The sequence below is a fragment of the Ixodes scapularis genome, unplaced genomic scaffold (assembly GCF_016920785.2).
Source record: "Ixodes scapularis isolate PalLabHiFi unplaced genomic scaffold, ASM1692078v2 PGA_scaffold8__174_contigs__length_109621045, whole genome shotgun sequence".
Lineage (NCBI taxonomy): Eukaryota > Metazoa > Arthropoda > Arachnida > Ixodida > Ixodidae > Ixodes > Ixodes scapularis.
In genome coordinates this window covers 84,407,665-84,433,658 of record NW_024609883.1, presented here as the reverse complement: position 1 = coordinate 84,433,658, position 25,994 = coordinate 84,407,665, and the positions used below count along the sequence as shown (strand labels likewise).

Genomic DNA, 25,994 nt, shown 5'->3' with positions numbered 1-25,994 from the left:
TTCCAGGTCAAAATTGACACGCCAAGTCCCCCATCTTCAGAATTAAGAGCCTGCATGGGTAATTTTCCTTGTGCCTGGATTTAGTACTACCAACACCCTTTTTAAATCCGCATTCTTTTCTAAGCATTCTTCACCTTCAGAAGCAGGCTAGAGAAAGTGTGGTAATGCTGCTAAACAGCGGCATTGATCCTGCGTGCAGTGTCAGAACGCTGGCTTAGTAAGGCTGTGCGAAAAGCAAACCTGCTGGCGGTCAAAGTTAGCCTCGGATGCCTGCATTTCCTCAGCAAATTACGTTTTTTTTTTTTTCAATGTCAAGATAAGGTATGCATTGCCAAATGCTCATCCTTCACCCCAAATGTTGCACTAGTGATCCGGATTAGATCCCAAGGTTTGAGAACTAACCGTTATCTCGAGGCTGAAGTTTTGAATGGGAAAATGACTGCCAACAGATATCGAATACATGGTCAAGCTAAATGGCACAATGTAAAACCACATGAGGAGGTGTGTGTTTGTCCCCTTATCGAAGCCACCGGTCTTCAATCAATACGGTGATTTCGCTGCGTTTCCATAGAAGATGAGCCTTTTTTTTTTTTTTACTTTTTCCTCAGGTAAGTTTGCTCTTTGCAAATTTTATAGCGAAAATGCACCACCTTTGGGCAACGCTGCAGAAAATCGTAGCGCGATAAGTTAGGAAATCGAACTTTACGGTCGGTTTTAACATACTGGCCGCTACTTGAGACACCCAGTACGTTTCCCCCGTTGAATGAAAATCTATCGGATCACGTTCAGAAAATCGCGTAACTTGTGAACAAGATAACGATTAGTTTTGCAACTTTTGCATCTGGGGCTATAGTTGGACGGAGATTGGGCGTTTGGTAAATCGTAATTTATTTAAAAAATATTAATAAATTACGATTGAAGCTTATAGGATGACTACCACCAAGAATAACATTGCTTCCCCATCCCTCTCGTTGACAAAACCAGAACTGGTGTTTCTGAGGCCGGCGTTTCCTCGGACTCCAATTGCACAACCTTGAACAACAAGACCCCCCCTCGGCCTTCGGCCGTCAATCAGCTTCGTATGCGGAAACGCTATCTTCCCTTCCCCCCCCCCCCCCCTTTTCTTCCCTCTCAACCTTCTCTCCCTTCTTTTCTCCCTCTTGCTCGTTCCCCCTTTCCCCACCGACGGTTGTTGGTGCAGACTTCGCTGGCGTCAAATATATGTTGTTGTAAACTGAAAGCTTGTACATGTCTGTTTTTGTCCCTCTGTTTGTTTTGTGCTTTCTTACTGTTACGATTTACCAAACGCTCACTATTTTTATTTACATTGGAACTAGTGATTGAAATCGAAACCCAAACACGAACTCTCCTATGCTGGCTCCACTGCTATCGAGACTAGCATCCTAGCATGCCCTTGTAGCCACAGCTTGTAGCCACTGACTGGCTCGCGCTGGTTTGCTGCTGTCGAGACTAGAAAAGTGGCGCGCGGTATCGCGAACGTCGCGAACTGAACAGAGCCGTGGAACTGAAGACAGCAGGGCGCGAACTTTTGGTTTCCGTCTGATAACTGGCATCTACGCTCCTTTCGTCGGTGGCAGTACCGTGCATGCGGTGGAGTTAAATGTTGAGGGCTGGCAGCACCGCAGCATCACGTAAGTTTGGCCGTACCGTAGTAGACTCACGGTCGCACGTTTCGGAAACAGTTTCCTTTTTTTTCATACACGTGCACAACTGTCTTCGTTTCACCAAGTCCAGACGCAGCCGACGCTACGAGCTGATGGTGCCAATCATGATGTAGAAAACCCGAGACTGTGGTAAAAGCAGGGAAACTTGGTCGAAGACCACGTTTCCCTGCTTTTACCACAATCTCGGGTTTTCTACATCATGATCAACATCCACCAGCTCGCCTGTGCACTCACTGTTTTTTCTGTGCCAATCTGACAGCGTCAAAAGCGTGCCATCATGGTGTTCGTCGTGTTCTTGTACGTGCTCGATAAGCGCTGAGCCAATATCGTAAACTGAAAAGGCCTAGTGACTTGCGCAGGAGCGTCAACTCGTGACGACCCCTTCACTCTAATTCACTGTAAAACAGTGATTCCCCCCCCCCCCCCCCTTGTTTTTCTGAAGGCACCCCCTTAATTAGCAACAACTCCTCTATTATCAATGCTCCCCCCCCCCCCAAAAAAAAAAAAAAAAAAAAAAAAACTTTTTTTTTTCCCTTTCCCCCTAGTTTCAGTCTTGGCAAGACCCCTGATGTAAAACATTAGTTGCCAGTCCAATTTTTCCCAGTAAAATGTCGTCCCCCAAAACAAAAATAAATGAAATAACGAGGGGAGCATGCAGTGTTGCAAACATACAAAAAACTCAGTGGCACAGGGAAACACATACGGTGTGGTAAAGAGTAGACTGGGCACATGTAGCATTTCTGACACAAATTTTCACCAGACTTACTGGTGCACCTGTGTGCACTAGTTGCCTAGCTAGGCCATCTGGCACCCGGGGCCCTTAGGTCTTTCGTTGCCCCCTTACATGACTGGGACATCTGGCACCCGCGGCCCAGGCCCCCCACCCCGGTTGCTACGCCTACCTTCCGCATTGCAGCCGCACGCGCTAGGGCTGCTGGTGCCACCACCGCGATACCAGCTAAGCCTACCGGGAGACTGGCACTTTGATTCTGACCCCCACATCCCCTCACCTGGCTCCTCCTCGCCAGAAAAGTGCCTCCGAATCCTGCCCCGACCCCCTTCTGCCTTCGCTGTTGTCGGCCAGTTCTCAAGAATGTGGCTGCCCTACGGTGCGACGGCTCCACCAAAAATGCGAATCCCAGTCCTCCCAGCGTACAGCAGGCTCTCTACGTCACCCGACAAATGGTGTTACGGAGTCTTTGTGCTACCACCCTTGAACGACAACCTTCCCCTGACTCCGGTTAGCCAACGCGCAGACCCAACTTCCCGTCCGGTCACCCCGTAGCTGGCTCTGATGAAGCCTTTGCACAGGGGCTCGCACATTGGTCCATCCATTGATTGGAAGGCTTATTAACACCACCAGCCATCTGACGTACAAGAGGGCCCTTACGTCTTGCGGGGTTGTTGTAATGATCGTGGTGCCCCATCAACTACCCTGCCATCATAGGCTCGAGTCTGGACCTTGAACCCTTATTTGTTGAAGTTGCACACCTAAAGGGCAAGATGTTGCTTAGTTGTGTGTACCACCCACCTACCACACGCATCGCCTTCTCGACGCCTTGGCCTACCTCTTCATTTCCGTTGACTTTATTGCCCACATTAACTGGCCTGACCTATCTACTCCAATCCCACTCTGTTCACACAATGATGCTCTCTTCGACATCATAAAAACATTAACGGTATTCGAGTTGTGATGAACCAACATACACATTCAATTCAGGCACAACCTCCTTCCTAGACTTGGTATTTGTCAGTAAGCTCGCCCTCATCACAGACTGCCAGATGGGTCTGAGCATAGTGCCATCAGCTTTTGACTTTCTACACCTCAACAATCTCCCTCACCTAGCAGCCTGGAATCTGATCCTCGGTAATCTGTCTGTTGATGCATATGACCTGTGGTAGGGTAAAACAAATGCCATTGAAAAAGACCGTTCCCAAGAAGTCACAGTCATGTCTCTGGAAATGCCCCCAGATCTCCAAGAACATTGGCGAATGCTCTTCAAAAAATCCAGGACGAATTTTGCTCCAGCACAGAAAGTGCAAATGGACCTAAAAAGGCTGGTTTACACAGTCCATAAAAAATATCTGTGCATGATTGCTGAAAAAGCTGCTCACTCTCCCAAGCGCTTTTGGGCATACATCAAAAATCAGTGCAGGACGTCTGCCTCCTTTTCAGTGTCCTTTTCAGTTCGCTATGGGCTAGCCCCCCCGCTGATTTCGATTTGCCCCTCGCCCTAAGTGCTGTCCCCCTCCATACTCTGTCAAAAGATGTTCATGGTAGTCCAGTGCAGCACGACAACGACCTTGGGAGGGTTCTGCTTGCTGAAGCTGACATTACTGAAAAAAAAAAGCACCAAGAAGGCACTGTAGCAGAGCAATGCCTTCCAAAGTGCTGGGCCTAGCTTATGGCATCCACTTAGCACTTCTGCGCGCTTGCTGTGGTGGATTGTGCCCAGTCCTTACCCAGTTGTTCAGTCACTTTTAGCTGGAAAAATACCAAAACAGAAAAAATGCCACGACAACTGCATTACATGAGGAAAATAATGCTCCGAAAAACACCACTTCATCATGCCGCCCAATTTTTGTCTGCAGAACCGTGGAGCGTGTGATAAATTGCAAGCTTCTCTGACACCTGGAGCAACAACTGCTACCTTGCACAGCTGCATGGCTTCAGGCCAGGACGCAGTTGAGAGTTTGCTGTGGCTGATGTCACTCACACTGCCAGTGAACATCTAAATAGTCATACTCTCTTTGCACTCGTGCAATTGGACTTCAAACAGGTAATCAATAGTGTGGATCACAGAATCCTAATCAATAAGCTCTATGTTACCACACATACGCACGTGGTGTGTTCTTTCTCGGCGAGGCCATTTTGAGTTCAGTCATGGTTTTGTCTGGTGTGCCTCCTGGGCAGCGTGCTGGGACCCACTTTATTTGGTATTTCAACTAATGACGTTGCACTTCCCCACTGCAAACCTCTGCTTTATGCAGTTGACCCCTCTTTCCTGCATCCAATCTCCGACCCTACTCACCATCAACAGATTCAGCATGACTTGGACACAGTATATGCCCAGTCCTGCCAGAACAGGCTTCCCCCGAATTTTTTCAAGTGATTGGCCATGGTATTTTCGTGTGCCCAACAGCTCCTCTCCCCTCCTGAGCTGTGGCACTTTCCTCAGCTGGACTTTGACTGCAAAGCCGTTAGGGGTCACTTTAGACGATTGGCTTCATTTTTTCTGCCCACATCGGAGAGGTAACCTCGAAGGCAGTTAGGTTTCTGTCTCAAGGCATCCAAGGGTGCCGAACCGAAGACCCTACGCGCCTTTTCACGGCACTCACTCCCGCAACCAAAGTATTGCTGTTCAATGTAAAGACCTCCCCAGGTGGTAACACCTTGTGTCATTGCTGGAAAGTGTCCGACTTCGGGCTGCCCATACCGTTCTAAGAAGGCTGACTTCCTTGCGTCGCACGATACCGATATGCGAATTGCAGACCTGTTGCAAGCTGACGAGTGACAGCCCCTCTTGCAACGACGGGCGGTGGTCTCCCTGAGACTGCTGGCAAACCTTCTAATAATGGAGCAGCCAGATAAAGTGCTCCACGGTGCCTTGTGCCTTAGCCGGTCTGGTGCTTTGCAGCCTCTGGTGGCCATGACTGAGAGACTTTGTCAGTCCTTCGTGGTGCCAACGACAGCTGATCAATGCTCACTGCCCTTTAGCATAATGGAGCATCTACCCACAACCCGTGGCAATGTGAAGTGTTTCTGCAAGGACATGTATCATCGCCTTCATTGTGCGTAACTATCACTAGATATTTTTTGTTCATTGTTTGTTAATCTATTTGATCCCTCTTTTTTTTTGTCGTAGTTTGGCTGGCGCAGGCCTTTGGCTTTTCTGCGTTTCTCTCAACTTCCCTGAGCCATATAAATTAAATTAAATTGTGTCCTTTTTTAGAGTTCTAGCTTTCCTACCGTAATATCCCAGGAGATGTATAGGGTGTTCCAAGTCACCGCGCTCAATCTAAAATGGACCGTGAAAATCGACGTCTGCACATAGCAATCTCAACTTTTCGTCAAAGGTGTATTTTTCAGGTTTGGTTTTTTCCTGTAAAGTTACAAAGCGTAACTTCCTTTTCGTAAAAAATAGGGCCAAGACACTTACCAGGCTCAATGGCGGGCGGCGACACAGACGACCAAGTTCAGTGGCGGGGTGCACTTGGCGCTCGTATTGATAGATGCCGCTACCTTATCGAGACGGCTTGCAACCGCCGTTGTTTATTAAAATGAACATTATCGTTTTGTTAAAAAATAAATGTGGACAATAAAAGCAAACCTTAAAGTAAAACAAAACACGTCTGCATAACGACGGTATTTTAGCTCTCAATGGATTTTGTCTACGTGTCGTATGCTTTCTTTCGCTGGTCAGCTGCACCTTCCAGCGCTGCTCCGATGCACTCTTTCGATACATGCACCCTGCAAATCGACTCGGTCGTCTGCGTCGCCATCCGCGTTGACCCTGGCATGTTTCTTGGCCCTATTTTATACAGAAAGTGAGCTACACTTTGTAATTTTACAAGAAAAAAAACAACCTGTGAAATACGCCGTAGACGAAAAATTAAGATTGCTACGTGCAGGCGCCGATTTTTACGGTTCATTTTAGATCGAGCCTGCTGACTTGGGACACCCTATAGTTCCTCGATATGCTTCCCTGAAGGGGGAGCAGAGTTGCGCATTTGTTTTCCCGGACCTGCCACTCTGCTATTCGCCCACTTCAGTCACGTGACGAGCAAAGCATCCAGGGCCGTGCAGGAAAGCCGGCACTACGGCCACCCGCCGAGGCCGATTGTGCAACTCTGCCACCGTAGGTAGCTGTATACAGGAACTCTAAAATGTCCCACCTAAAATCGAAGGCAAACCGGGTGAAAAAGAGCAGTGGGCTAGCTTCCAGTGTGTAGTCGGAGAAAAGTTGAAAATAATTTGTTTTAAATTTTGAGACCTGCAAAACTTGTGATTGCAGGGAATCAAAGAGGACTGTCCTTCCCAGTGTGCAGTGTTCGCCTATCTCCGGCCGTGGCTAAGTAACACCATTTCTGCCGATGTCGCCGTTGGCCAGAGCTCTGCAATTATTACAGGTTTTCCCGCTCATGTTGTTCCAAATGACGGATCAATTAATCCGAGCGACATCTAATTTAATCCCAGCACTACCCAATTTAATCTCGGGGTCAGTCAATTTAGTACACAATATGTACATGCACGTTTTTGTCTCAAGTGGTCACGTTTTGGTTACACTTTTGATAACTTGGTGTAATTGTTTATAGAGATAGATTTTGTTAGGAACAACTGATAATTTTATCACTATTTCAATTGCTTGGAGTTGTTGCATAATTGACATAGCTTAATTTACATGTTGATTGCTCTTAATAACTGAGTTAATATTGGTGCTCTCGGCTTTCGTTTAGCTGAACTGATGTTGTGTTTACTTCATTTATTTATTTAAGAGGGGAGTGGGAGTAACAAAATAACACACACAAAGAAACAAAAGGGCAGAGTACATAAGGTATCATGGCAGCTCAGGACAGTAAAGAGTGTTTATAGCATTTTTAAATATTTGGGTATCAACAGTATAAATTACAGAAGCCGGAAGGTGATTCCATTCCAAAGAAGTTTTAGGGACGAATGATTGTAGAAATGCGTTGGTATTACATTTACAAATTCCAACTTTGAGGTGATGTTCGATGCGAGGTGAAATGTAGAACGGTGGGATGAAAAGACGTTGCTTCAACTATGGGTTAGCATGAGAGGTCTTGCGCAAAAGACATAAACGAGCAACTTTACGTGGGACAGGGAGGTTAGGCAGGGAGAAGGTGATTTTCATGGAGCTTACACTGGCAGTGCGGTGATAGTTACCTAGAATAAAATAGGCAGAACAGTTTTGGACCGCTTCTGTAACATTAATTAGACAGAAGCATGCTGTAATTTGGAGCGATTGGGAGATTTATACAGTGTTAATATTAAGGCTGACGGTGCAAGAGCAAAGTTTCTTTTCAGGTAACCTAGCATGCGGTTAGCATTATTGATGACATATTCAACATGCAGTTTCCAGGAGAGGTTAAAAGTAATGTGAACGCCCTAATATTTATAAGAAGAAACGGGCCCAGGGGACGTTGTTGAGGTGGTAGAAAGGCACATGAGGATTAGTACGCGATATCCTCATAACTTAACATTTAGTAGTGTTAAGTTCCATATTCCTAAGTTCACACCAGTGGTAAACAACATTGATATCTGTTCGGAGCTTTAAAACATCAGAGTCGTTAGTAGATTTAGTATATATTACACAGTCGTCAGCGAAAATATTAATTAATGATGGGACACAATTAGGTAGGTCATTGATGTAAATGAGAAACAGTAGAGGGCCTAATACGGGTCCTTGAGGAACACCGGATGTGACAGAAGTGAGTTACTATATCAAAATGTTATCTATTATGAATTCAAATATTATTATTACTCTTGATTACTTACTTACTTTTGACCTGGCACACTTCAAATCTGACCTAATTGACACTGTGATGACTTAAAATTGAATTATGAGCCAATAGATTTAAAATAGGCTTATTGACTCTTTAGTGACTTGATCATTTTGTATTATACTACCAATTGATCAATTATAAGCTCAATTAATGTCATTACTTTTGATTACTTTGAGTCATTTTCGATACAGTGGACTTTCGTTCGGCCTAATTGACATTGTGATGATTCTTTCGATTAGTTTTTGCTAATATTAAACCAAAATCTTTTTGGTTGAATATTAGCTTTACATTACACATCACAAACTACCTTAATATCCTGATAGATGCCCCACCCCAAAAGACAGCCCACCTCTATTTTTGGCTTAATTTGCTGTTTTTTTTCTCTTCTTTTTAATACATCAAAAGATATCCCACTTCTAGTTATTCCAGTGCCCAGGCCCATGGTGCACTCAGTGGAAATTGCGCTAGTTAGCTACGGCGGGAGATAAGTGAATGTGTTAGCTATGGCGAGTGATAAGTGAGCAGTGAACAGATAAGTGAGCTGATTGGGAAGGACAGTCATCACAGTTGTCTTTAGTTCATCACCCCTCGCTGCGATAGCAAGTTTTGCAGATGACAAACTAAAAATGGCTTTTTTTCTACATTTTTTTTATTGCACACCGTAAGTTAGCTTACTCTACTTTCACCCTTAATTTGCACTCGATTTTAGGTGGGCTATCTTTCGGGAGGGCACGGTATGTGAAACGGTAACTGATACCACAGATCGTGGACACAAAAAATCAGAGTTTCGCGGTGCAGTAAGTATGTGGAAATTCGCTACAAACTCCTTTGTCGTGAGAACAGATACTGCAGGACGCGGAGACGGCACATTCACGCTTCACAGTGCAATAAACGTGCGAGAGTCTGCTATGAACTTGGCTGTCACGGTAACCGGTACTGCGCGTGCAGATCGCGGATAAAAGCGTGGAAACCGGCTACAAACACGCGTGTCACAGGAACAGATATTGCAGATTGTGGACACAGCAGATTCATGTGTCGCGGTGCGGTAAACACTGGAGAATCCACGGCGAACAATTGCTTGTCACACGTACCGATATGCAGATAGCACGGTTGGTGCGATTACCTTCTGACGTAGCATGATCGATATTCAGCAGGAATCGTGGGTTAGGCAATTTTTTTTTGGGGGGGGGGGGGGGGGGGTGGAAAGGGGAAGGGAGAATGATAACTTTATATTTTCACCTTAAGGAGTCAAGATTTTCCAACAGAATCAAAGATAGCTGCAAATATGGGGGTACAAAAGCTGATCGAATGCCAAAACGATGCCATATTTGGTGGCTACAGCTAGAATATTATTTGTATGATTACCTGCTTTCTGGGCTATTTTCAGATTGGGGAGTGTTTTTTCAGTGTTTACTTTTTTACGTAGATTCTGTTTATTTTTATGTCTATGTTCTTTCATGACTTCCACGGTTAGGTTAGGTTTCTTGATTGCTGCATTCACCTTTGGCAAGTGTTTTTAAGATGTTGGATTTGTCCTAGAGCTGGGACCATCAAGTTGTCTCTGTTTCCTTTTGGGAAAGGCTTGCACGAGAAAAGCAAACATTTTATGTTTTATTCAAGTTTGATGGTGCATGGTTTGCACATGTACAATGTTGCCCATGCTTTATAGCCGGTGTCTCCAAACTTGTTGACTATAAGGGGCTGGATTGAGTGCTGGGAGCACGTCACGGCGACAATTTCTTTTTTAAGCGCGCACCTTTCTTTTTACCGATAGCAGCGGACCTGCTGGAAGCAGGCCGCGGGCCGGTTGGAAGGCTTCCAAGGACCGGGGTTTGGAGACCCCTTCTTTATAGTCAAACTTTCAAGGATATTGTTTTTCACACACACTTTTGTTGCCACAAGTATGGACATAAAAATCTGTACAGAAGGAGTCAAAGGGATCAATGTCTGTTTAAAGGGATGGCATAAATTGGTTTCTAGACGTATCGAGCAGTGTTGCGGAGTTGCCACTTCGGAGTTGGAATGATTCCGGAATCATTCCGCATTTTCGTGACCCCAGAATGGAATGGGAATGGAATGGCGGCAACGTTCAGGGGAATGGAATGGGAATGGAATTAGATGCCTTTTGAACGGAATGGAATGAGAATGGAATGGACCAGGTTCTTTAAATTTTATTTATTTATTTTTTACGTTCAGCTATACCAAGCCAGTCTGGGAGTCGGTTGTTCAGAAATAAAATGAGCGGGAAACTGCAAACCCGCGTAAGGCCCTAGCAGACTTATGCGCAAAAGAAAAAAATGCAATACAAAAAACAAGCGTCAAAGCAAAGAACAGAGGGGGGATGGGAAGGGGGTGGGGGGGGGGCGGTGGCGCCTTTCACCAGTGAAGTTCAGCACATATCCGAATGCGTCTGCGCCTGTAATATTGCACGGCTGGTACGTCATCAGCCGACGTGAACGTGACCTGCTGCTTTGGTGATCCGATACTCAGGAAGGAGGCCAGACGTGGCCTCGCTGTGCGGACCCAGACTTCGTACACTTTCGAGTCGTCTCGAGCGCGCTGTTTCTCGAAGAGCTCGCACCTGTGCCGGCCATCTCAGATCGCAATCCACGAGGTCTCTGTTTGAATGATGCTAGGCGAAACCTCATGCAGACTACCATTCATGCGTTGGAGGCGGAAAGTCGGCAGGAAGGACCGTCACAACAGGCATGCCACCGTATCGTTTTTTCAACCGTAACAGAAGATAATACATGTGCTTCAGGATGCTTCACGTGGTCCACTTTTCTCGAAAATTCCAAATGCAACTGCCTGCATGGTCTTCAATGAGGTCAGCTACAACGAAAGTATGTATTGTCCTTTTATACAGCAGCGTAGGTAAAGTTGCATGTTCAAGGCAACACCTACAGATTCAAGAACACTAGTTCATCCCACCGTGACGTCATGTGATCAGTGCTGACAGGGGCGCCCTTATTAAACAGGGAAGTGGTGATGTTTTGGTGGAATTTATTTTAGAGATCGAAGTCTTTTCGCATCGCTGGTCAGTCAGACAGGATGCTAGGGAAGGGACCGCGGTCAATCCTTGATGGAACGTTTTTTAAACCCATTTAGGACTCTTCGTCCGGAACCACTACTTTCAAGGCGAAGTGCCAAGCCTGCGAAAAAGTAATTTCGGGACCAAAAAAAAAAAAAAAAAGAAACTTCCACTTTAAACTTAAAGCCTCATCTCAGTTGACGTCTCAAAGAAATTCGAAAAATGTATTGCATTTTCAGTATTTATATTTCTGACCTCCAAAAAAGGTATTCTTGTATTTTTATTTCCAAAGACTTTTTGCCTCTTTTTAAAATGTATTTCCGATACGTATCACGATACATTTTTATAGATATATTTGAGACTTGAGTATCAGTATCTTAGCAACTATTTTCATCTATCCCAGTATTTGTATTTCCAAATACATTTCTGAACATTTCTGCCCAACCCTGCACCGTAATGCAGCTGTCAAGTGCCACTTTTAACGTTTAGGAATTAGAGGAATGGAATGGAATGATTCAGCCATTCCAGGAGTGGGAGTGGGCCCAGTGTCCCCATTCCTAGGAGTTGAAAGGAATGGAATTATCGAAAACTCAAATTCCCGGAATGGAATGGGAATGGAATTGGGGTGCCCATTCCGCAACACTGGTATCGAGCTAAAATTTTGCACAGGGGTGGCTGGTTTCACTGAACAAACTTACCCGAGTGAAAAGTTTGAAATGAAAAACTTGAACGGACGAAAGTTGCAGAGAAGAAAGAAACGCAGTAACAACCAGCAAGTGCAAGGCAGACAACATGTAATCAAAAATGGTTGTTGAGAGAAAGAAAAAAAGGGACGGCATAGATCGGTTTCTAGAGACGTATTGAGCTAAAATTTTGCACAGGGGTGACTGATTTCACTGGACAAACTTACCCAAGTGAAAAGTTTGAAATAAAAAACTTAAACGGACGAAAGTTGCAGAGAAGAAAGGAACGCAGTAACAACCAGCAAGTGCAAGGCAGGTGACATGTAACCAGAAATAGTTTTTGAGAAAAAAAAAAGTGCATTTGTTTTGTACTTGTTTTATTTTCATTTTTTATGTTTTAATGGTAGGATAAAACAATCATGCGCTGACAACTTGTGCAGAAAAAGAAGGCATTGTTTCGGGCCAAGAAGCATCTTCTCTTGTCGAGGTCGAGGGATGCGCCCGTCGTGGCCACCTGCAATCTTTTGTGCCGCCATCTGTCGGCTGTTGCGGCGCCTTTAACTAGCAGACGACCGCTGTGGGTAAAGATTTAAAGTTTTTCATTTTTATTTGCTCGGGTAAGTTTGTTCAGTGAATGTTTTTTTTACCCTTAATGCACATTCTTCAGCCAGCTCTTTGTAAAATCTTAGCTTGGTACGTTCAGAAACCAATTTATGCGGTTTCTAACAGAAACCGATTCATGCAGTTTGACTCATCCTGTATATTTTTACAATCTTGCCCATGTTTGGTAGGTAAAGTTCCAGAAATACTGATTGTTGCATTCACTTTTGGTATAACAAATATGCAAAAATCAAAAGTACAGTCTCCGGCAATATGGAAGACCCGCTGGGAGCGTGTGGCCGAGGTGGTGGCTGGGGGGGGGGGGGGGGGGGGGGGGCGGGCGGGGGGGGGGGCGGGGGGCGGGGCGGGGCGGGGGCGGGGGGCGGGGCGGGGCGGGGCGCTGCGAGGCGTTCCGAGCAATTCCATTCTGCTTCGAGGGGAGGACGCTCACTCGGGGCTCAGCAGAATCTGATAAGCGCGTTTCGCTTTAGCTGAGCCCGAGTGAGCGTCCTTTCTTCGAAGCAGAATGGAATTGCCCGGAGCGCTCGCAGCGCCCCCGCCAGTCACCGCCTCGGCCACGCGCTCCCAGTGGGACTTTCATATTGCCGGAGAGTGTACATGCTTCCATACACTGTGTTTTTCTTGTTTGTTTTTTCCTTTAGGTGCAGTTTTAGATAATTTAAGCTGAATCAACCAAGTGATAACTGAGAGATACCAGTGATGAGAAGTTTAACTGGTGGGGGAAAAGCCTGCAGACTTAAAGGGGCACTGACACGTCAAAATCACATTTATTTTTTATTATCCGGAACGATTGGAAACGATGCGTGTACGTTACCCTTAAAATTCTAAACTTGGGTATTTAGTATTTGTGAAGTAAAAAATCAATTTTCAAATGCCGAATTTGAAGTTCCTGCGCGATCCGCACAAGTGCAGTGACATCGAATATTGAGCCATCCTGAGAGTCAAGTTTCTCCAACGTCTCCGAACCGCTGCCACACACAATGTCGTGTTCGCCGGCATCCTGCGAACAATCTCTTTTCTCCGTGCGTGCCGCCTATCGCTGTGAACAGACTACGCTTGACTTACGAGTTTGAAGTTCTTTTAGGGCCCTTTCAGTGATCTCCAATTCTTTGAAACAGTGTGAGGTCGAAGAGAACGCGCTTTGGGCTTTTGTGAGCGACGTGAGGGACCACGTCGCGCCGGTTTGCGTGAAAGGCTGCTCCGGCAGAGTCACAACCAAAAATATGATACACAAACACCAAACCCAATTGTTTGGACCGCTTGACGATTTCTTTTTCGAAGTCTGAGAAGTCGTTGTGCACTTAAAAGAGACCCCACTTCCCCGGCTCACCGATCATACTCTTCTACATACGTCGAGCGCCGCTATGTTTTCCGAGGGAGAAAAAAAAGCCAGGAGGTGACGTCACACAGGACTCAGATTTTCAGTATTTCAAAAAAGAAGGGCTGTAGTGCGTTTGTAATTGCGTCAAAAAGCATGTTTTATGAATGCCGTTAAAAATGTTTATTTATTTATTTCAGTTTACCCCGCAGTGCCAGAGGCATTATAGCAGGGGGGGGGGGGGGGGATGGTACATTGCGTATAATATGACATGGTACTTGCGTACGCAATGTACAAATAAGCAATAACACAAGCTCATAGGTGAATATACACTTGTACATTATCAGCCAAACACAAGAGAGAAAAAAAATGTTTGAGTCACAAAAAGAGGCACGAGCCCCTCCCTCACATCAACCACAATAGAAAAAAAAGAAGCACAGAAATCAATAACATTACAAAAAAAAAAAAGCACGAAACAGTGCAATACTGTGCCCACAAACCTGGCACATTTTCTATGGGAGAGGGTAAACATAGGGGAGATATTATGTTCCCTTCAGTCATGGCAGCCTGCCCAACCATCGCACTTATAGAAGTGTCGCTTACAAAGCTTCTAAATTCCGTAATATTTAACGTCGCAAATCAAAAGAATCGAGGAGGTGAGAAGCGGGAGGGAAAGGTGCACGTGTGCGTAGGTGCATTTGTTTTGCGTGTCTATGACTACAACTTGCATCATTTTAGACAGCAAAAAATATGACCTTTGCGGTGTCAGCGCCCCTTTAAGTGTAGCGCAACTGCGGCTCTGCCTATCATTTTCTGTGTTCTGAGATGAGCGTCAATGCATCCAAGGTCTATCTTGTTTGCTGCCGAGGACTTGCACTTGGCATTCTGGCTTGATTGAATCTGGGTGGGTGATAATTAACACCGGTTAAAGTGTTTTTTTGATGATCAGACTGAGTCAAATAGGAGTGGTGTCGCAGTCTTTCCTGCATGTTTTTTTCTGGAAGCTAGTTCAAATTATTGTTTTAGGACAAGGTCACTGGTTCTCTCGGTCAATGCTCGGACGCTTCAGTCGCTTCAGCTTGCTAGTCCGTGGCTGTTCATGTAAAGTAGTGGTGTGATTGCTGTGCCAAACTGCGCCAAGTGGCTAACCCTGCTACGTCCTGCTACATTTTCCCAAAATATGGGTAATCTGTGCCAAGCCTGCGCCAAAAGAACAATTTTGGTCGCCTTTCAAAACCGAGACTAAACTGAGTATGGTAATTGAGCATGCGTGTTTTGTGGCACATGCGGCCGCCTGACAAAGTACCCTGCATCATTCGTCCATCCGGTCTTGCATGGTTTTCCCGCCGTCTCGTGTTTCACGCTCTCGTCGTTTCGTCTATTGGGTCTCGTCTTGACTCTTTTCTTAAAATATTTTCAACAATAGACGCTTCGACACTGGTGTGCCGGGTACCAGCCATGCCGTCATGCTGTGAGACAAAGCCACATTTGCATGGCAGGAGTTATTTTGTGAGCTGAAGCACTCGCTCCTGAAAGCGATGGCCGAGGGAAAACCATATTCGGTCCCTGCCTTCCAGTCACCATGGTTGAACGACGTCGGGTGTTGCTGTCCCAACGTCGCTGCAGGCATGACGCTTTCTAAAAAAAAGCAAAAAAACTAAGTACCGCCACATGTTCATCAACATTCCTGTTCTTGTGTAAATCATATGTTGCTTCGAAAATCCCCCTTTAACTCAAAGACTGCTGTGTGGAAGTATTGATTACTTAAATTTCTCTCGGTGGGCTTTTTCATGAGAGGGACCCCGGTACGTGAAAAATGTGCCGCAAAAGAAAGTTGGTGAAGAGAAGCGACCTAAAGCAAAGAAGGCAATGTCTGCACGCCGAGCCCGCACAGTGCGCTAGTTTCTCTCGAGTTCAGTCATTGCACAAAGCGCTCCAAGATATTTTTGACCCTGGCTCGCAATGTCTTGCATCGATGCGCTCTGGTTCCTTTTTTGTGTTTAGCTTGTACCTTGTTTGCCGGCCTGGCAAGCACGTGCTGCTGGACTGTTTTTTGTTGTATGCTTGACAGTTACATTTTGCACACAATTTTGGGAATCAGTTGGCGCCGGAGCGGAGTGGCATGGTTTCGGTTTCGATCGAGCAAGCGTTGCCTTCGCTCGCGCCACAAAGCACGCGCAACTGCAAGCCTGTCAAAGTTGCCCTCACGTGTATGCGAACATGATTGTACGGCATAGGCACCAGCCGAGATGCTTGCAATTCATTATTTTATGTTTGCTTACTTTTGACGGAAGTCTGGTACGTCGGGAACCACTAAAACGGTGGCAAGCAGTTTTTCGGAATTGCTCAGCAATGCCTACAGCACTGTACACTTGTGGGATGTCTCAGCAGTAAAAACACTGGCAGCGAGTTCTGTCACAACACATCAGAACACAACACAAAGTGCCCTTGCTTGTACTGCACAAAAAACAAATATTTTTTGTTTCTCTAAGATTATCTGCTCCAAAAGTCACTTTTGCTGCTCTGAGACAGTCTCGGCTGCTCCAAAAGCCACTTTTGCTGCTCCAAAACACTGTATTAGTTGCTCCAAAGGCACATTTGCTGCTCCAAAACAATGTTTTGGCTGCTCCAAAAAGTGCTTCACAATGGCTTAGGCCGTTCACATCACTGGTAAAGTACCTTGTTACCTTATGGCGGTTACTTGTTCCTTTATACAGCTGTGTCTTGTTCAAATGAACCTTCAGTAACATGGACACCCCACTATGTAGACAAGATATTCGTGTACCGGTCTGTCGCCATACAATTCTGACTTGTTAAAGGGGAAACTTGCAGTCGAGACTATGAACAGCTAGTTCGGCAACGAACTGACACATTGTCTTGTTTTTATGCATGTAAGGTTTCTGAAGAACGTCCACAAACACATGCACAAAAATGGACGATTGAATTGGGTTATAAACTGCACCCAGAGCTTCACTGCTGTCTGTCGCTTGTTGCCAATCTTGAGAACAAGATTCTACCGTTTTTCTGTGCTTGCTTTCAAATAGATCACCTGCCCTTTCCTCCCTATTGCTGTCTACAATTGGAAGTCCATTTTGTAGTCATGTGCACCCCACTTGCATAAGTCAAGTCAGGATACTTTTCTTTGTGGCCATACTTGTTGCCTATTATATGTGTATTTGACTTAAATCCGTTATTACTCACATGATGAAACTTTTTTCTTTCTTTTTTTTTGTGGGAACAACCATTTATATGAATGAAACACTGACACCCTAAAAAGATTTTTTTTTTTTGTTAGACAAGTACATTTTGAATAAAGCCAAAAACTCAACTGCTCGAAACACAAGCACGGAAGCTGATCACCGGAAGTCACGTGGCTATACACGTTTTTGTTTCTCTGATTCTCCGGCGTGTGAATTGCTAGACGACAGCGGCAAAGTTGCGTCTACCGTTTGTCGTATGATTGTTTTGCATTTATATCCCTTCCGCTTGATGTTCTGCGCTTGAAGATCAATTGGCCGGTATCACGAACAATGGTTCCAAAGCAACGGCTCCACGTTTGTCGCAATGTTGGTCCGTCGTGCGCCGCCAATGCGTCGTCCAGCCCGTGGTACGCGCCATATTGAGAATGACGTATACATGTATTTTCTGCAATCTGTGCAACCTTCCTTTTCTTTCATTTTTTTTTTTTTTTATCAACATTTTGGCAGTTTTTTTGGAAACCACAAAAATGGGGTTCATAATCTTTTTTTTATTTTTAATACTGACTGTGTGCCTTAGATGACCCGCCACGACTTCGAATATACTCAGTACATATGGTCTGAATGCCACGTGACTGTGGAAAAGAGAGTGAGAGCGACTGAAACCGGCCATTTCTAGACCGGCTGTTTTCGGGCGGAAAGGAAATGAATTTCGAGCCGCAAATTGTGCTCTGGGTAGCTGGGCTCTATAGGTCATGTTAAAATTAAAACCTCGGCGAGCATAAATATCCTGTAAATGTCCCTTTAACGAGACATGGCTATACTTTACAACCCAGACAGAAAGCATTTTCCTTTTGCTCCTGAGCTTTTGTCGGAGACTCCTGTCAGATGCCTTTTGATAAGAAGGTTGCTACTGCTACCCAAGCCCCCCCTGCATGGAACCTGTTGGATATTAAATGGGCGGTGCAGCGATGTTCATTTGGAATGTTTTGCACTTTACACAAGCTTACTGGCACTAGTGGGACTCAAGGATACTCGCACGAAGCGCCACTGTCCAAGAAACTTCCTTGTTGTGCTGTAATTTCAAGGACTAAAGCGAGCGTTTTCATTCAATCTCTTTCGCAAAACTTGATGACATAGCTGGCCGGTCGCAGTACTGCCCAGTGACGATATTTGAATGCGGCTCAAAGATTGGACCCGAGCATTGCGTGGGCAGTCGATTTCGGCTTGTGATAATGGATAGCTCGAGAAGCATTTAAGTCGTTGCCTGTGTCCAATCGCTTCAATGACGACAATAGCTGAACCATAAGGATGTCTGGAACTCGGCACGTGTCCTTTGCCTTACCAACCCCCAGTGCATGGCTATGATCAACATTGGCATCATAATCGGCTCCGGATCACATGGCCGCTTGTTCTGGCTGCAAGTTGTATGTATGTATCTTTTATTTCAGACACAAAAAAGGGTCTGGGGGGCTGGGGCAAAAGAAGGCGAGTTGTCTTCTGACGAGGCTCCAGCCCCTTTTTCACAGCACTCGGAGGAGACACAGGAACATAATTACAGAATAAATATACAAAGATACAGCAATTTTAAAATCCACAACAACACACAACTGTCAACTTCGTACTGACTGCAGATCATGAGTGATTTAGTATATATTCTGCAATCCTTTTTTTTTAAATGGAAAAATTAAATCTGTGCTTGGGCCATTTCTGCTATGTTTGGGTGTTTGTTTAGTAGATCTGGTACGAGGTATGTAAGGTGCTGTGTACCGTAATTAGTTCGAATTCTGGGTTTCGTATACTGTGCACTTCTAAGACTGTAATTTGCCGAGGTTTGATTGAAGATATAAAGAAAGGGCGCTTTGTTTTGTCTAGTTTTATTAAAAATAAAAATAGATAATTTTGGAATCAGGATTTGATCTATATTTAATATTTTATACTTTTGAAATGCTGGAAATGAGTGTTCGTACCTTTTAAGGTTCTCAATAAATTGAACAGCCTTCTTTTGCAAAATAAATAGTTTTTCTTTATTTGTTTGTGTAGTGGTTCCCCATACTAACATACAGTACTGTAAGCGTGAGTAGACCAGCGAATAATATAATTGAAGTTTCACCCTTTTTAGTAGTAATTGTCGGAATTTGTTTAATATTCCTATTGCTCTTTCAATATCAACCCTCATTTTTTCAATGTGTACAGTCCAGCTGGGTGTTTGTTCGAACCATACACCAAGAAACTTGTGATATTTAACGCCTTCAATTTTTTCCCCGTCAAAAAAGAAGTTCAATGTACGCGAAATAGTTTTTTTTTTTAATCTGAACAACACATATTTTATTTTACTAGTGTTAAGATTAAGCTGGTTGCGCTTTAGCCACAATAATAATTTACTGAGCCAACTATTTGCAAATTCCTCGAGCTGGTCCAGATTTCCACTAGAAAAAAAGACATTGGTATCATCAGCATATAAAATAATATCACGCGATTCAGGTATATTCACAATATCGTTTATATAAATTAGAAATAATAGAGGCCCCAGTATGGAACCTTGCAGAACGCCATATATTATCGGTGCGAGTTGAGATTAAAATTCATTAAGTACCGTATATTGAGAACGCGAATATAAATAGCTGCGAATTAATTCCAGTGCATTACCTCTTAATTCTGTACGCCGATAGTTTCTCCAGTAAAATTTCATGTTTTATTGAATCAAACGCTTTTCTGAAATCCAGGAAAATCCCAATGGTATATGCATGATTTTCTATATTAGTAATTATTTTATCTTTGATATATATTAGGGGCTGATTCAGTTGATTTCCCTTTCTGAAAACCAAACTGTTTGTCAGTTATAACATTATTAATAGTAAAAAACCTGTAAAATCTTGAATTCATTATTTTTTCTACAACCTTGGAAAAAAGTGGTAGTACAGATATAGGCCTGGGTAATTATTAAGGTTCTCATATGTGCCTCCCTTGTGGATAACACTGACTTTAGCAATTTTCCTTTTTTCTGGGAATATACCAGAAACCATTATTTTAATTACAAAGATCAACAAGAGGAGGCAGCACAAACTCCGTTCCTGCTTTAATAGCGGTAACCTTGATATCATCAACACCACTTGCGCAGTTATTTTTTAGGGACATTAGTATGTTGCAAACTTCTGTTTCATCTGTTGGTTCTAAAAATATTGAGCTTAATACCGGAACAGATAAGTAATGGTGATCATATACGGTCACTGATTCACATGCACCATATGACAGAAAATGTGTATTAAATTTATCTGCCAATAAAGCTCGCATATATAGAGTACCATCTATTTTAAGTTCTTCAGGGATGAAAACCGGATTTATTGACATTAATTTTATCATAGTATTCCACAGCTTAGCTGGGTCTTTATAAATTTCAGAGAACGTAGATTTATAAAAGTTTATCTTCGCCTTTTTAATGTGAAGAGAGAGTTTGTTTCTGCATTTTTTATATTCCATAAGTAAACTCTTAGTTTTGATAAACGTTGCAAAGATCTGATCACATGCTTTGATTCGGTTGTAAAGCTCCAGCATTACCCATGGCTTCCTTGACATTTTATGTTTTTAAATCTCCGCTTTTGGGAAAGCTTTATTATGGTATTCTTGAAGCTTTGATATAAAAATATCGTAAGATTTTGTCGGGTTAGGTTCCCTAAAAACATCCTCGCAGTTTTCTGTCGAAACGAGATTATAGAAATCTTCCAAAGTGGTTGCTTTTACGAGTCTGAAAAATACTGGGTTTTTGTACAGGGGCTTGTGTTGTGAACTGTGTTGGGGAAAGAAGCAAAAAAATGGTAAGTGGTCGCTCAGATCTGCAGTTAGAACTCCAGAAAATACATCAGTTTTTTGGTAATTCGTTAAACAAATATCGATTAGTGATTCCGTACCTTCAGTTATGCGAGTGGGAACGCTGATTATATTTTCACATCCGCTTGCTGGAGCGATTTCTAATAATGCTACACTCGCAGGTCCATTGGTCAACAGATCAATGTTCATGTCTCCAACTAAAACTATTTTCTGATTTATTGACATAACATACTCAAGTAATTCTTCAAGAAAATTGAAAAAAAGCACATTTAAGGCACCTGAGAGTGGACGGTAAACCACAGCTATTATACAACCTCCGTAACTCACAACCAAAGATTTGAAATCATTATTCATACAAGTGAAATCAGGCAGTACATTGTAGTTTAGTTTGTTTTGAATGTACAAGGCAACACCGCCCCCACGACGAGATTCGCGGCAGATAACTTCACATTTATAATCTTGGAATCGCACAATGTCCAATTCTCCTGAGTACCACGTTTCGGTAAACGCAAAAACATCAAACGGAGTACAAAGTGAATCTAGGAAAAAACATACTTCATCAGATTTATTCTGCAGACTTTGTGCATTTAGGTGAAACAATTTTAGGGTTTTTGCAGTCACTGCTTCATTAGTGATGCACCGATTGAATAACACACTGTCATAGTAGATAGGTTCATTATGATCGCACGCGATTGTTGTGTTTATTTATTTATTATTTAGTATTTATTTTGTAGTTGAGGTGAGTGCTGGTGGTTTTTTTCTCTATTTTTTTCTGCGACTTTGATTGCGTGTGGTGAAAAACTAACGGGTGTTGCACAGGTCATTAACGTTGGGGATCCGTTCTAAGTAATATTTGTGCAAAGTATGAAAATTGTTGCATCGCCCCTTTAATTGCTTTTTGTTTGGTTGCCTTCTAGTGACACAATGGACAGAAAACGGCAGACGCTGAAGGCCTATGCTTCTCACGTCAGCAAGCTCTGCCCAAAAAACTGGACAGCCAACGAACTTCACACGGAGCTCTGCAACAGCACAAGCCACCTGACCTCCAAGAAGGTTGATCTTAACCGACCCTGCACCGACAGCGAAACCCAGTTCTGTCATATCTACGATGAGCTGAGCTTGTGGAATGAAGTCCTCTGCCACTGTCACATGCAGATCAAGGAAGTGGCACCCAAAGAGTTGGCCATCAGTGCCTTTCACGGCAGGATACTGCAGCCTGGCACGGCTGCGAAATATGCACTCGTGCTTGTACACTGGCTTTTGAAGGAGCACCACTGCCTAAAGGCACTCCGGATTCAGGGCAGCGTCATCCTTGAGAACTTGGAGCTCCTTTGCGATGCCCTACGCCTGGCCGTTGGACTGAAGAGCCTGGAGATCTGGGACAAGCGTAACATCAGAACATTTTACCAGCCAGTGATTGCTCACCAGCGTCTCTTGAGGACCATCGGCACCCTTGCAGGGCTTGAGGAACTCAAACTAAACTGTGTGCTATTGTCAAGTAGAGAGCTAGCCATTCTTAAAACTGCTTTTGAGAACATGACATGTTTGAGATCTTTTGTGGTTATGAACATAGCTTTTGATGTCTCAATGGCTTCCAAAGAATGTTTCCATTTGATCGAGGGTTTGAAGTGCTGCAAAACCATCACGGAGTTGTACTTAGGTTGCAACTATCTTTGTGAGGTGTTGAGTACAGCACTTGCAGAGTACCTCGGTGATAATTGCACCCTTAGAGACCTCACTCTACATTTGCCTTTGGGGGGGGTCCTGCATCGGGAAGAGCTGGCACCTATGCTTGGTGCACTTGCAAGAAACAAAGCTCTTCAGAAGTTACACCTAATTGGGTATCCACTGTTTGAACTTCAGCATCACCTGGTTGTCGAAGCCATGACTGCGAACCAAACATTGCAGAGTTTGCACATCACTGATGAATGGTCGTGGTTTGGGCACGAGAACTTCCCTGATATCATCAAGAACAACTCTGGGTTGCTTGAACTGGCCCTTGAGGGTCCAATTAGGGAAGAGGTAAAGTCATTCACAGAGGCCATTTGTGTGAACAAGACAATGCAGAAGCTCAGCCTTAATTGGTCAAGAGTCTCTGTCTGCGACACAAAGGAGTTCTGCAGCGCACTGGCAAAGAACCAGTCCCTTCAGATGGTCATAATGAGCAATGTTGATGAAAAGTTGGTTGAAGGTGTGTATAATGTCTTAAAAGAGACAGGGACTGAGCACAGGGTACATTTTACAAGCATCTTTAAGAGTGCCCTCGTGTTGCAAGGAGCATTGGAGAACTGTTCTGAATTGACAGAGGTCTGTTACTGTCCTTGTCTCCATGCCACCGTGAGAACTGAAGATGATATCTTTATTAACAGCAGTGATAGCAGTAGCGAAGATGACGATGGGGGGGATGAAAATACCGATGATGACGATGACTATCTTAGAGATGATGGCAACACTGACGATGACAATGACTACCTTAGAGGTGATGGCAACACTGATGACGATGACTACCTTAGAGATGGTGGCAACACTGATGATGATGGCTCTCTTGGAGGTGATGACTACACCGATGATGATGAAAATCCTTTTGGAAATGGCGATACCACTGATGACGACTCCCTTGGAGGTGATAACAGCGTAGACGATGACACGAGTTCTTACGATGGCAACGAGAACAGTTACGATGGCTACAGAATCTTAAACATTGGAAACAATAGAGTGATCAAAGATGTTGTTCCAGGAATCCCCACTTTTCGTTGCTTGAGTACATCTAAGCACTTGGTAAAGCTTGTCATAATGATGAATGAAAAGATGTGTGAGGAGTCTGCAGAACTGTTAGCACAGTTTTTGGCATTGACGAAGACATTGAAATGTGCCACTCTGAGCTTCCCAACAACTGAGTCATCAACACAGTCCCTCTTGGATGGACTGCTGTGCAACAAAAGCATCTCAAAGCTAGAGCTGGGGTACTGGTGTTTCAAGGACCGTCACGCAGAAGACTTTGCTCAGGTGTTGAGAGGGAACAACACCCTTATTCACCTCACGCTGCACGACATGAGCTCTCCCCTGATACTGCAAGAGCTTGCTAAATGCATAGCAGACAACAAGTTTCTTCTCAGCATAAACTTCGACAAGATGAGGTTCTTTACTGGTGAACCGTGGATGATTCGAATCATGGATACCCTGCGACGGAATTTGTCTTTGCTACAATGTGCAGTGTGCTTCGTTGTGGGAAACCATTTCAAGCGATGTGGGGAGGCTTTCGAACAGCTGTTCCGGAGCCGAACACTGCTGGAGAAGGTACAAGAGCTTGACAGCGAGTCAGAGTCTGTTGCTAAGGAAAGGATCCTGAACAGCAAGAGGCATCTTGATATCAACTTCTTAGCTGTAGCTGGTGTTGTTAAGAGCAGAGTGGCTTGCAGCGGGGGAAATGGAAGCCAGATGAAGCTGGATGAGCTCGGTGTAGACAACTGGCTACTGGTGCGGTCATACTTGAAACTGACCGACATCAAGAATGCATCAGGTGAATCATGCCCACCACCTTCAAAGAGACAAAAGCTGGATCGGGCGTGCAAGAGAAAGTTGTAGTTTGTACGGCTTCCACAGCAAGAGACTCGTAGCATCTAATGTCGGCGACAGGTTAAGAGTGAAGTGGGAGCTCCTCCCAACTTTTTCCACTTTAGCAGAGCGAACGCTGTATAGGAGGTCATCTCTTTTTCAGCGTTCGCTCTGCTAGAGTGGAAAGAGGTGAAGGGGCTTCAACTTCACTCTTAGCCTGTCGTCAACTATAGCATTAAGTCTACCATTTTGTATTACTCTTTACTTAAATGCTCTTAACGCGCCTCAACCTCAAAATGTGCATTCAACTAGAACACTTTTTTTAATTTTATTGCGTGTTTCAACCCAGACAAGCAAGCTGTGGTGCATTTAGCCATGAAAATAAAGTGTTTTACATTCGAGATTGGTTGGTTATCAGACAGTTACTGCCCAAGTTTCAGGTTGGCATTTCGTCAAAAATGTATTTCAGAGTTGGGTTTTATCTTGTAAAATTACAAGGAATCGCTCCCTTTCTGTAAAAAGGGGAAAAAAAAAAAAAAAAAAGAAACGCCCGGGTAAATTGCAGTCAGCGACGCAGACGATTGAGTCGCGTTGCGGGGAGGGTTTGGCACACGTATCGATAAATGGCGCTACCTGCTTGTTCCGGTCAGAGCCGTATATGGGGAGAGCTCGGCCAGTCTATGATCTCGCTGCCGCAACGCCCCCCTCCCGCGTGAACTCGCGCAGAGCGAGAGACGTGAGCGCATGCGTGTGAACTCGCGGCTGCTCCCTGCTCAGCGGGGAGGGCTGCCATTTTCAATCATTCACCTGGCGGAATGCATGGAATCGACATCCAAATTTCGGTTCTTTCCTTTTATTTGGCAAGCTCTGGCAAGAAAAAGATAGTGTTATTCCTTGGGGGCTTAAAAAGCTAACGAATGAAGTTTCTCCATGTTTGAGCGCAAACTTTTTATTCAGGCGAAAAAGAAACAAGCCCGTAGTAGACGACGCGTAGCCTTAACGGTGCTCGGTGCCGACAGCATTTCGTCAAAATGGCGGTCGTCTGCTCTTTGCTCCCTTTCTCTCGCTCCTTCAGCGCACTCCTCCCTTTCCTTCACTTTTCCCCTCTCCGGCGCCTTCGTCGCCACACGTTGGCCACACCCACTGGCCAAACTCTCTTAATATACGGCGCTGGTTTCAGTTAGAGTCCCTGTATAGGCCCCCTACGGGAGCCAGAGTTGCGCATTCATCCCCGTAGCGCCGTCTTTCCTGCTCCTCACGTGACTGAATTCGGCAAATAGCGGCGCCGCGTGCTCAAATGCAGAGGAACGGTGCCCGAGGCGCGTACGTCTACTTTCCTGCACGGCATTTGGTCCGGCTCGTCACGTGATCGGATCTCGGCAAATAGCGGCCCGGCGGCACATGAAAAACAGACGCGCAACTCGGGTAGTTCCGGTAGTATACACTGTAGCAAAGTGGTAAGCTGGGCGAGTTGGTAAACGTTTAACATAATAAAAATCGCGCACAAAATGTTACCATTTTGTGCGCGATTGAACATGGTAAAAATTGCGC

General features: G+C 44.5%; 1 protein-coding gene across 4 annotated transcripts; it reads left to right on the top strand.

Moving 5' to 3' along the window:
• Positions 1 to 6: 6 nt before the first annotated feature.
• On the top strand, positions 7 to 24,846 carry LOC115321705. 4 transcript variants are annotated; one of them, XM_042286710.1, is made up of 2 exons: positions 7 to 58; positions 21,806 to 24,846. In XM_042286710.1, exon 2 carries the CDS (start codon positions 21,813 to 21,815, stop codon positions 24,471 to 24,473), a length of 2,661 nt encoding a protein of 886 aa, XP_042142644.1. In that variant the 5' UTR covers positions 7 to 58; positions 21,806 to 21,812; the 3' UTR covers positions 24,474 to 24,846. The 4 variants fall into 4 exon arrangements, with proteins under 4 accessions (XP_042142644.1, XP_029837821.2, XP_029837824.2 ...); XM_029981961.3 differs by lacking the exon at positions 7 to 58 and adding an exon at positions 1,425 to 1,652; XM_029981964.2 differs by lacking the exon at positions 7 to 58 and adding an exon at positions 19,113 to 19,136.
• Positions 24,847 to 25,994: the final 1,148 nt, after the last annotated feature.

Bases quoted from the DNA above. Each gene is read 5' to 3' on its own strand.
- LOC115321705 (XM_042286710.1), top strand. From the start codon at position 21,813: ATGGACAGAAAACGGCAGACGCTGAAGGCCTATGCTTCTCACGTCAGC.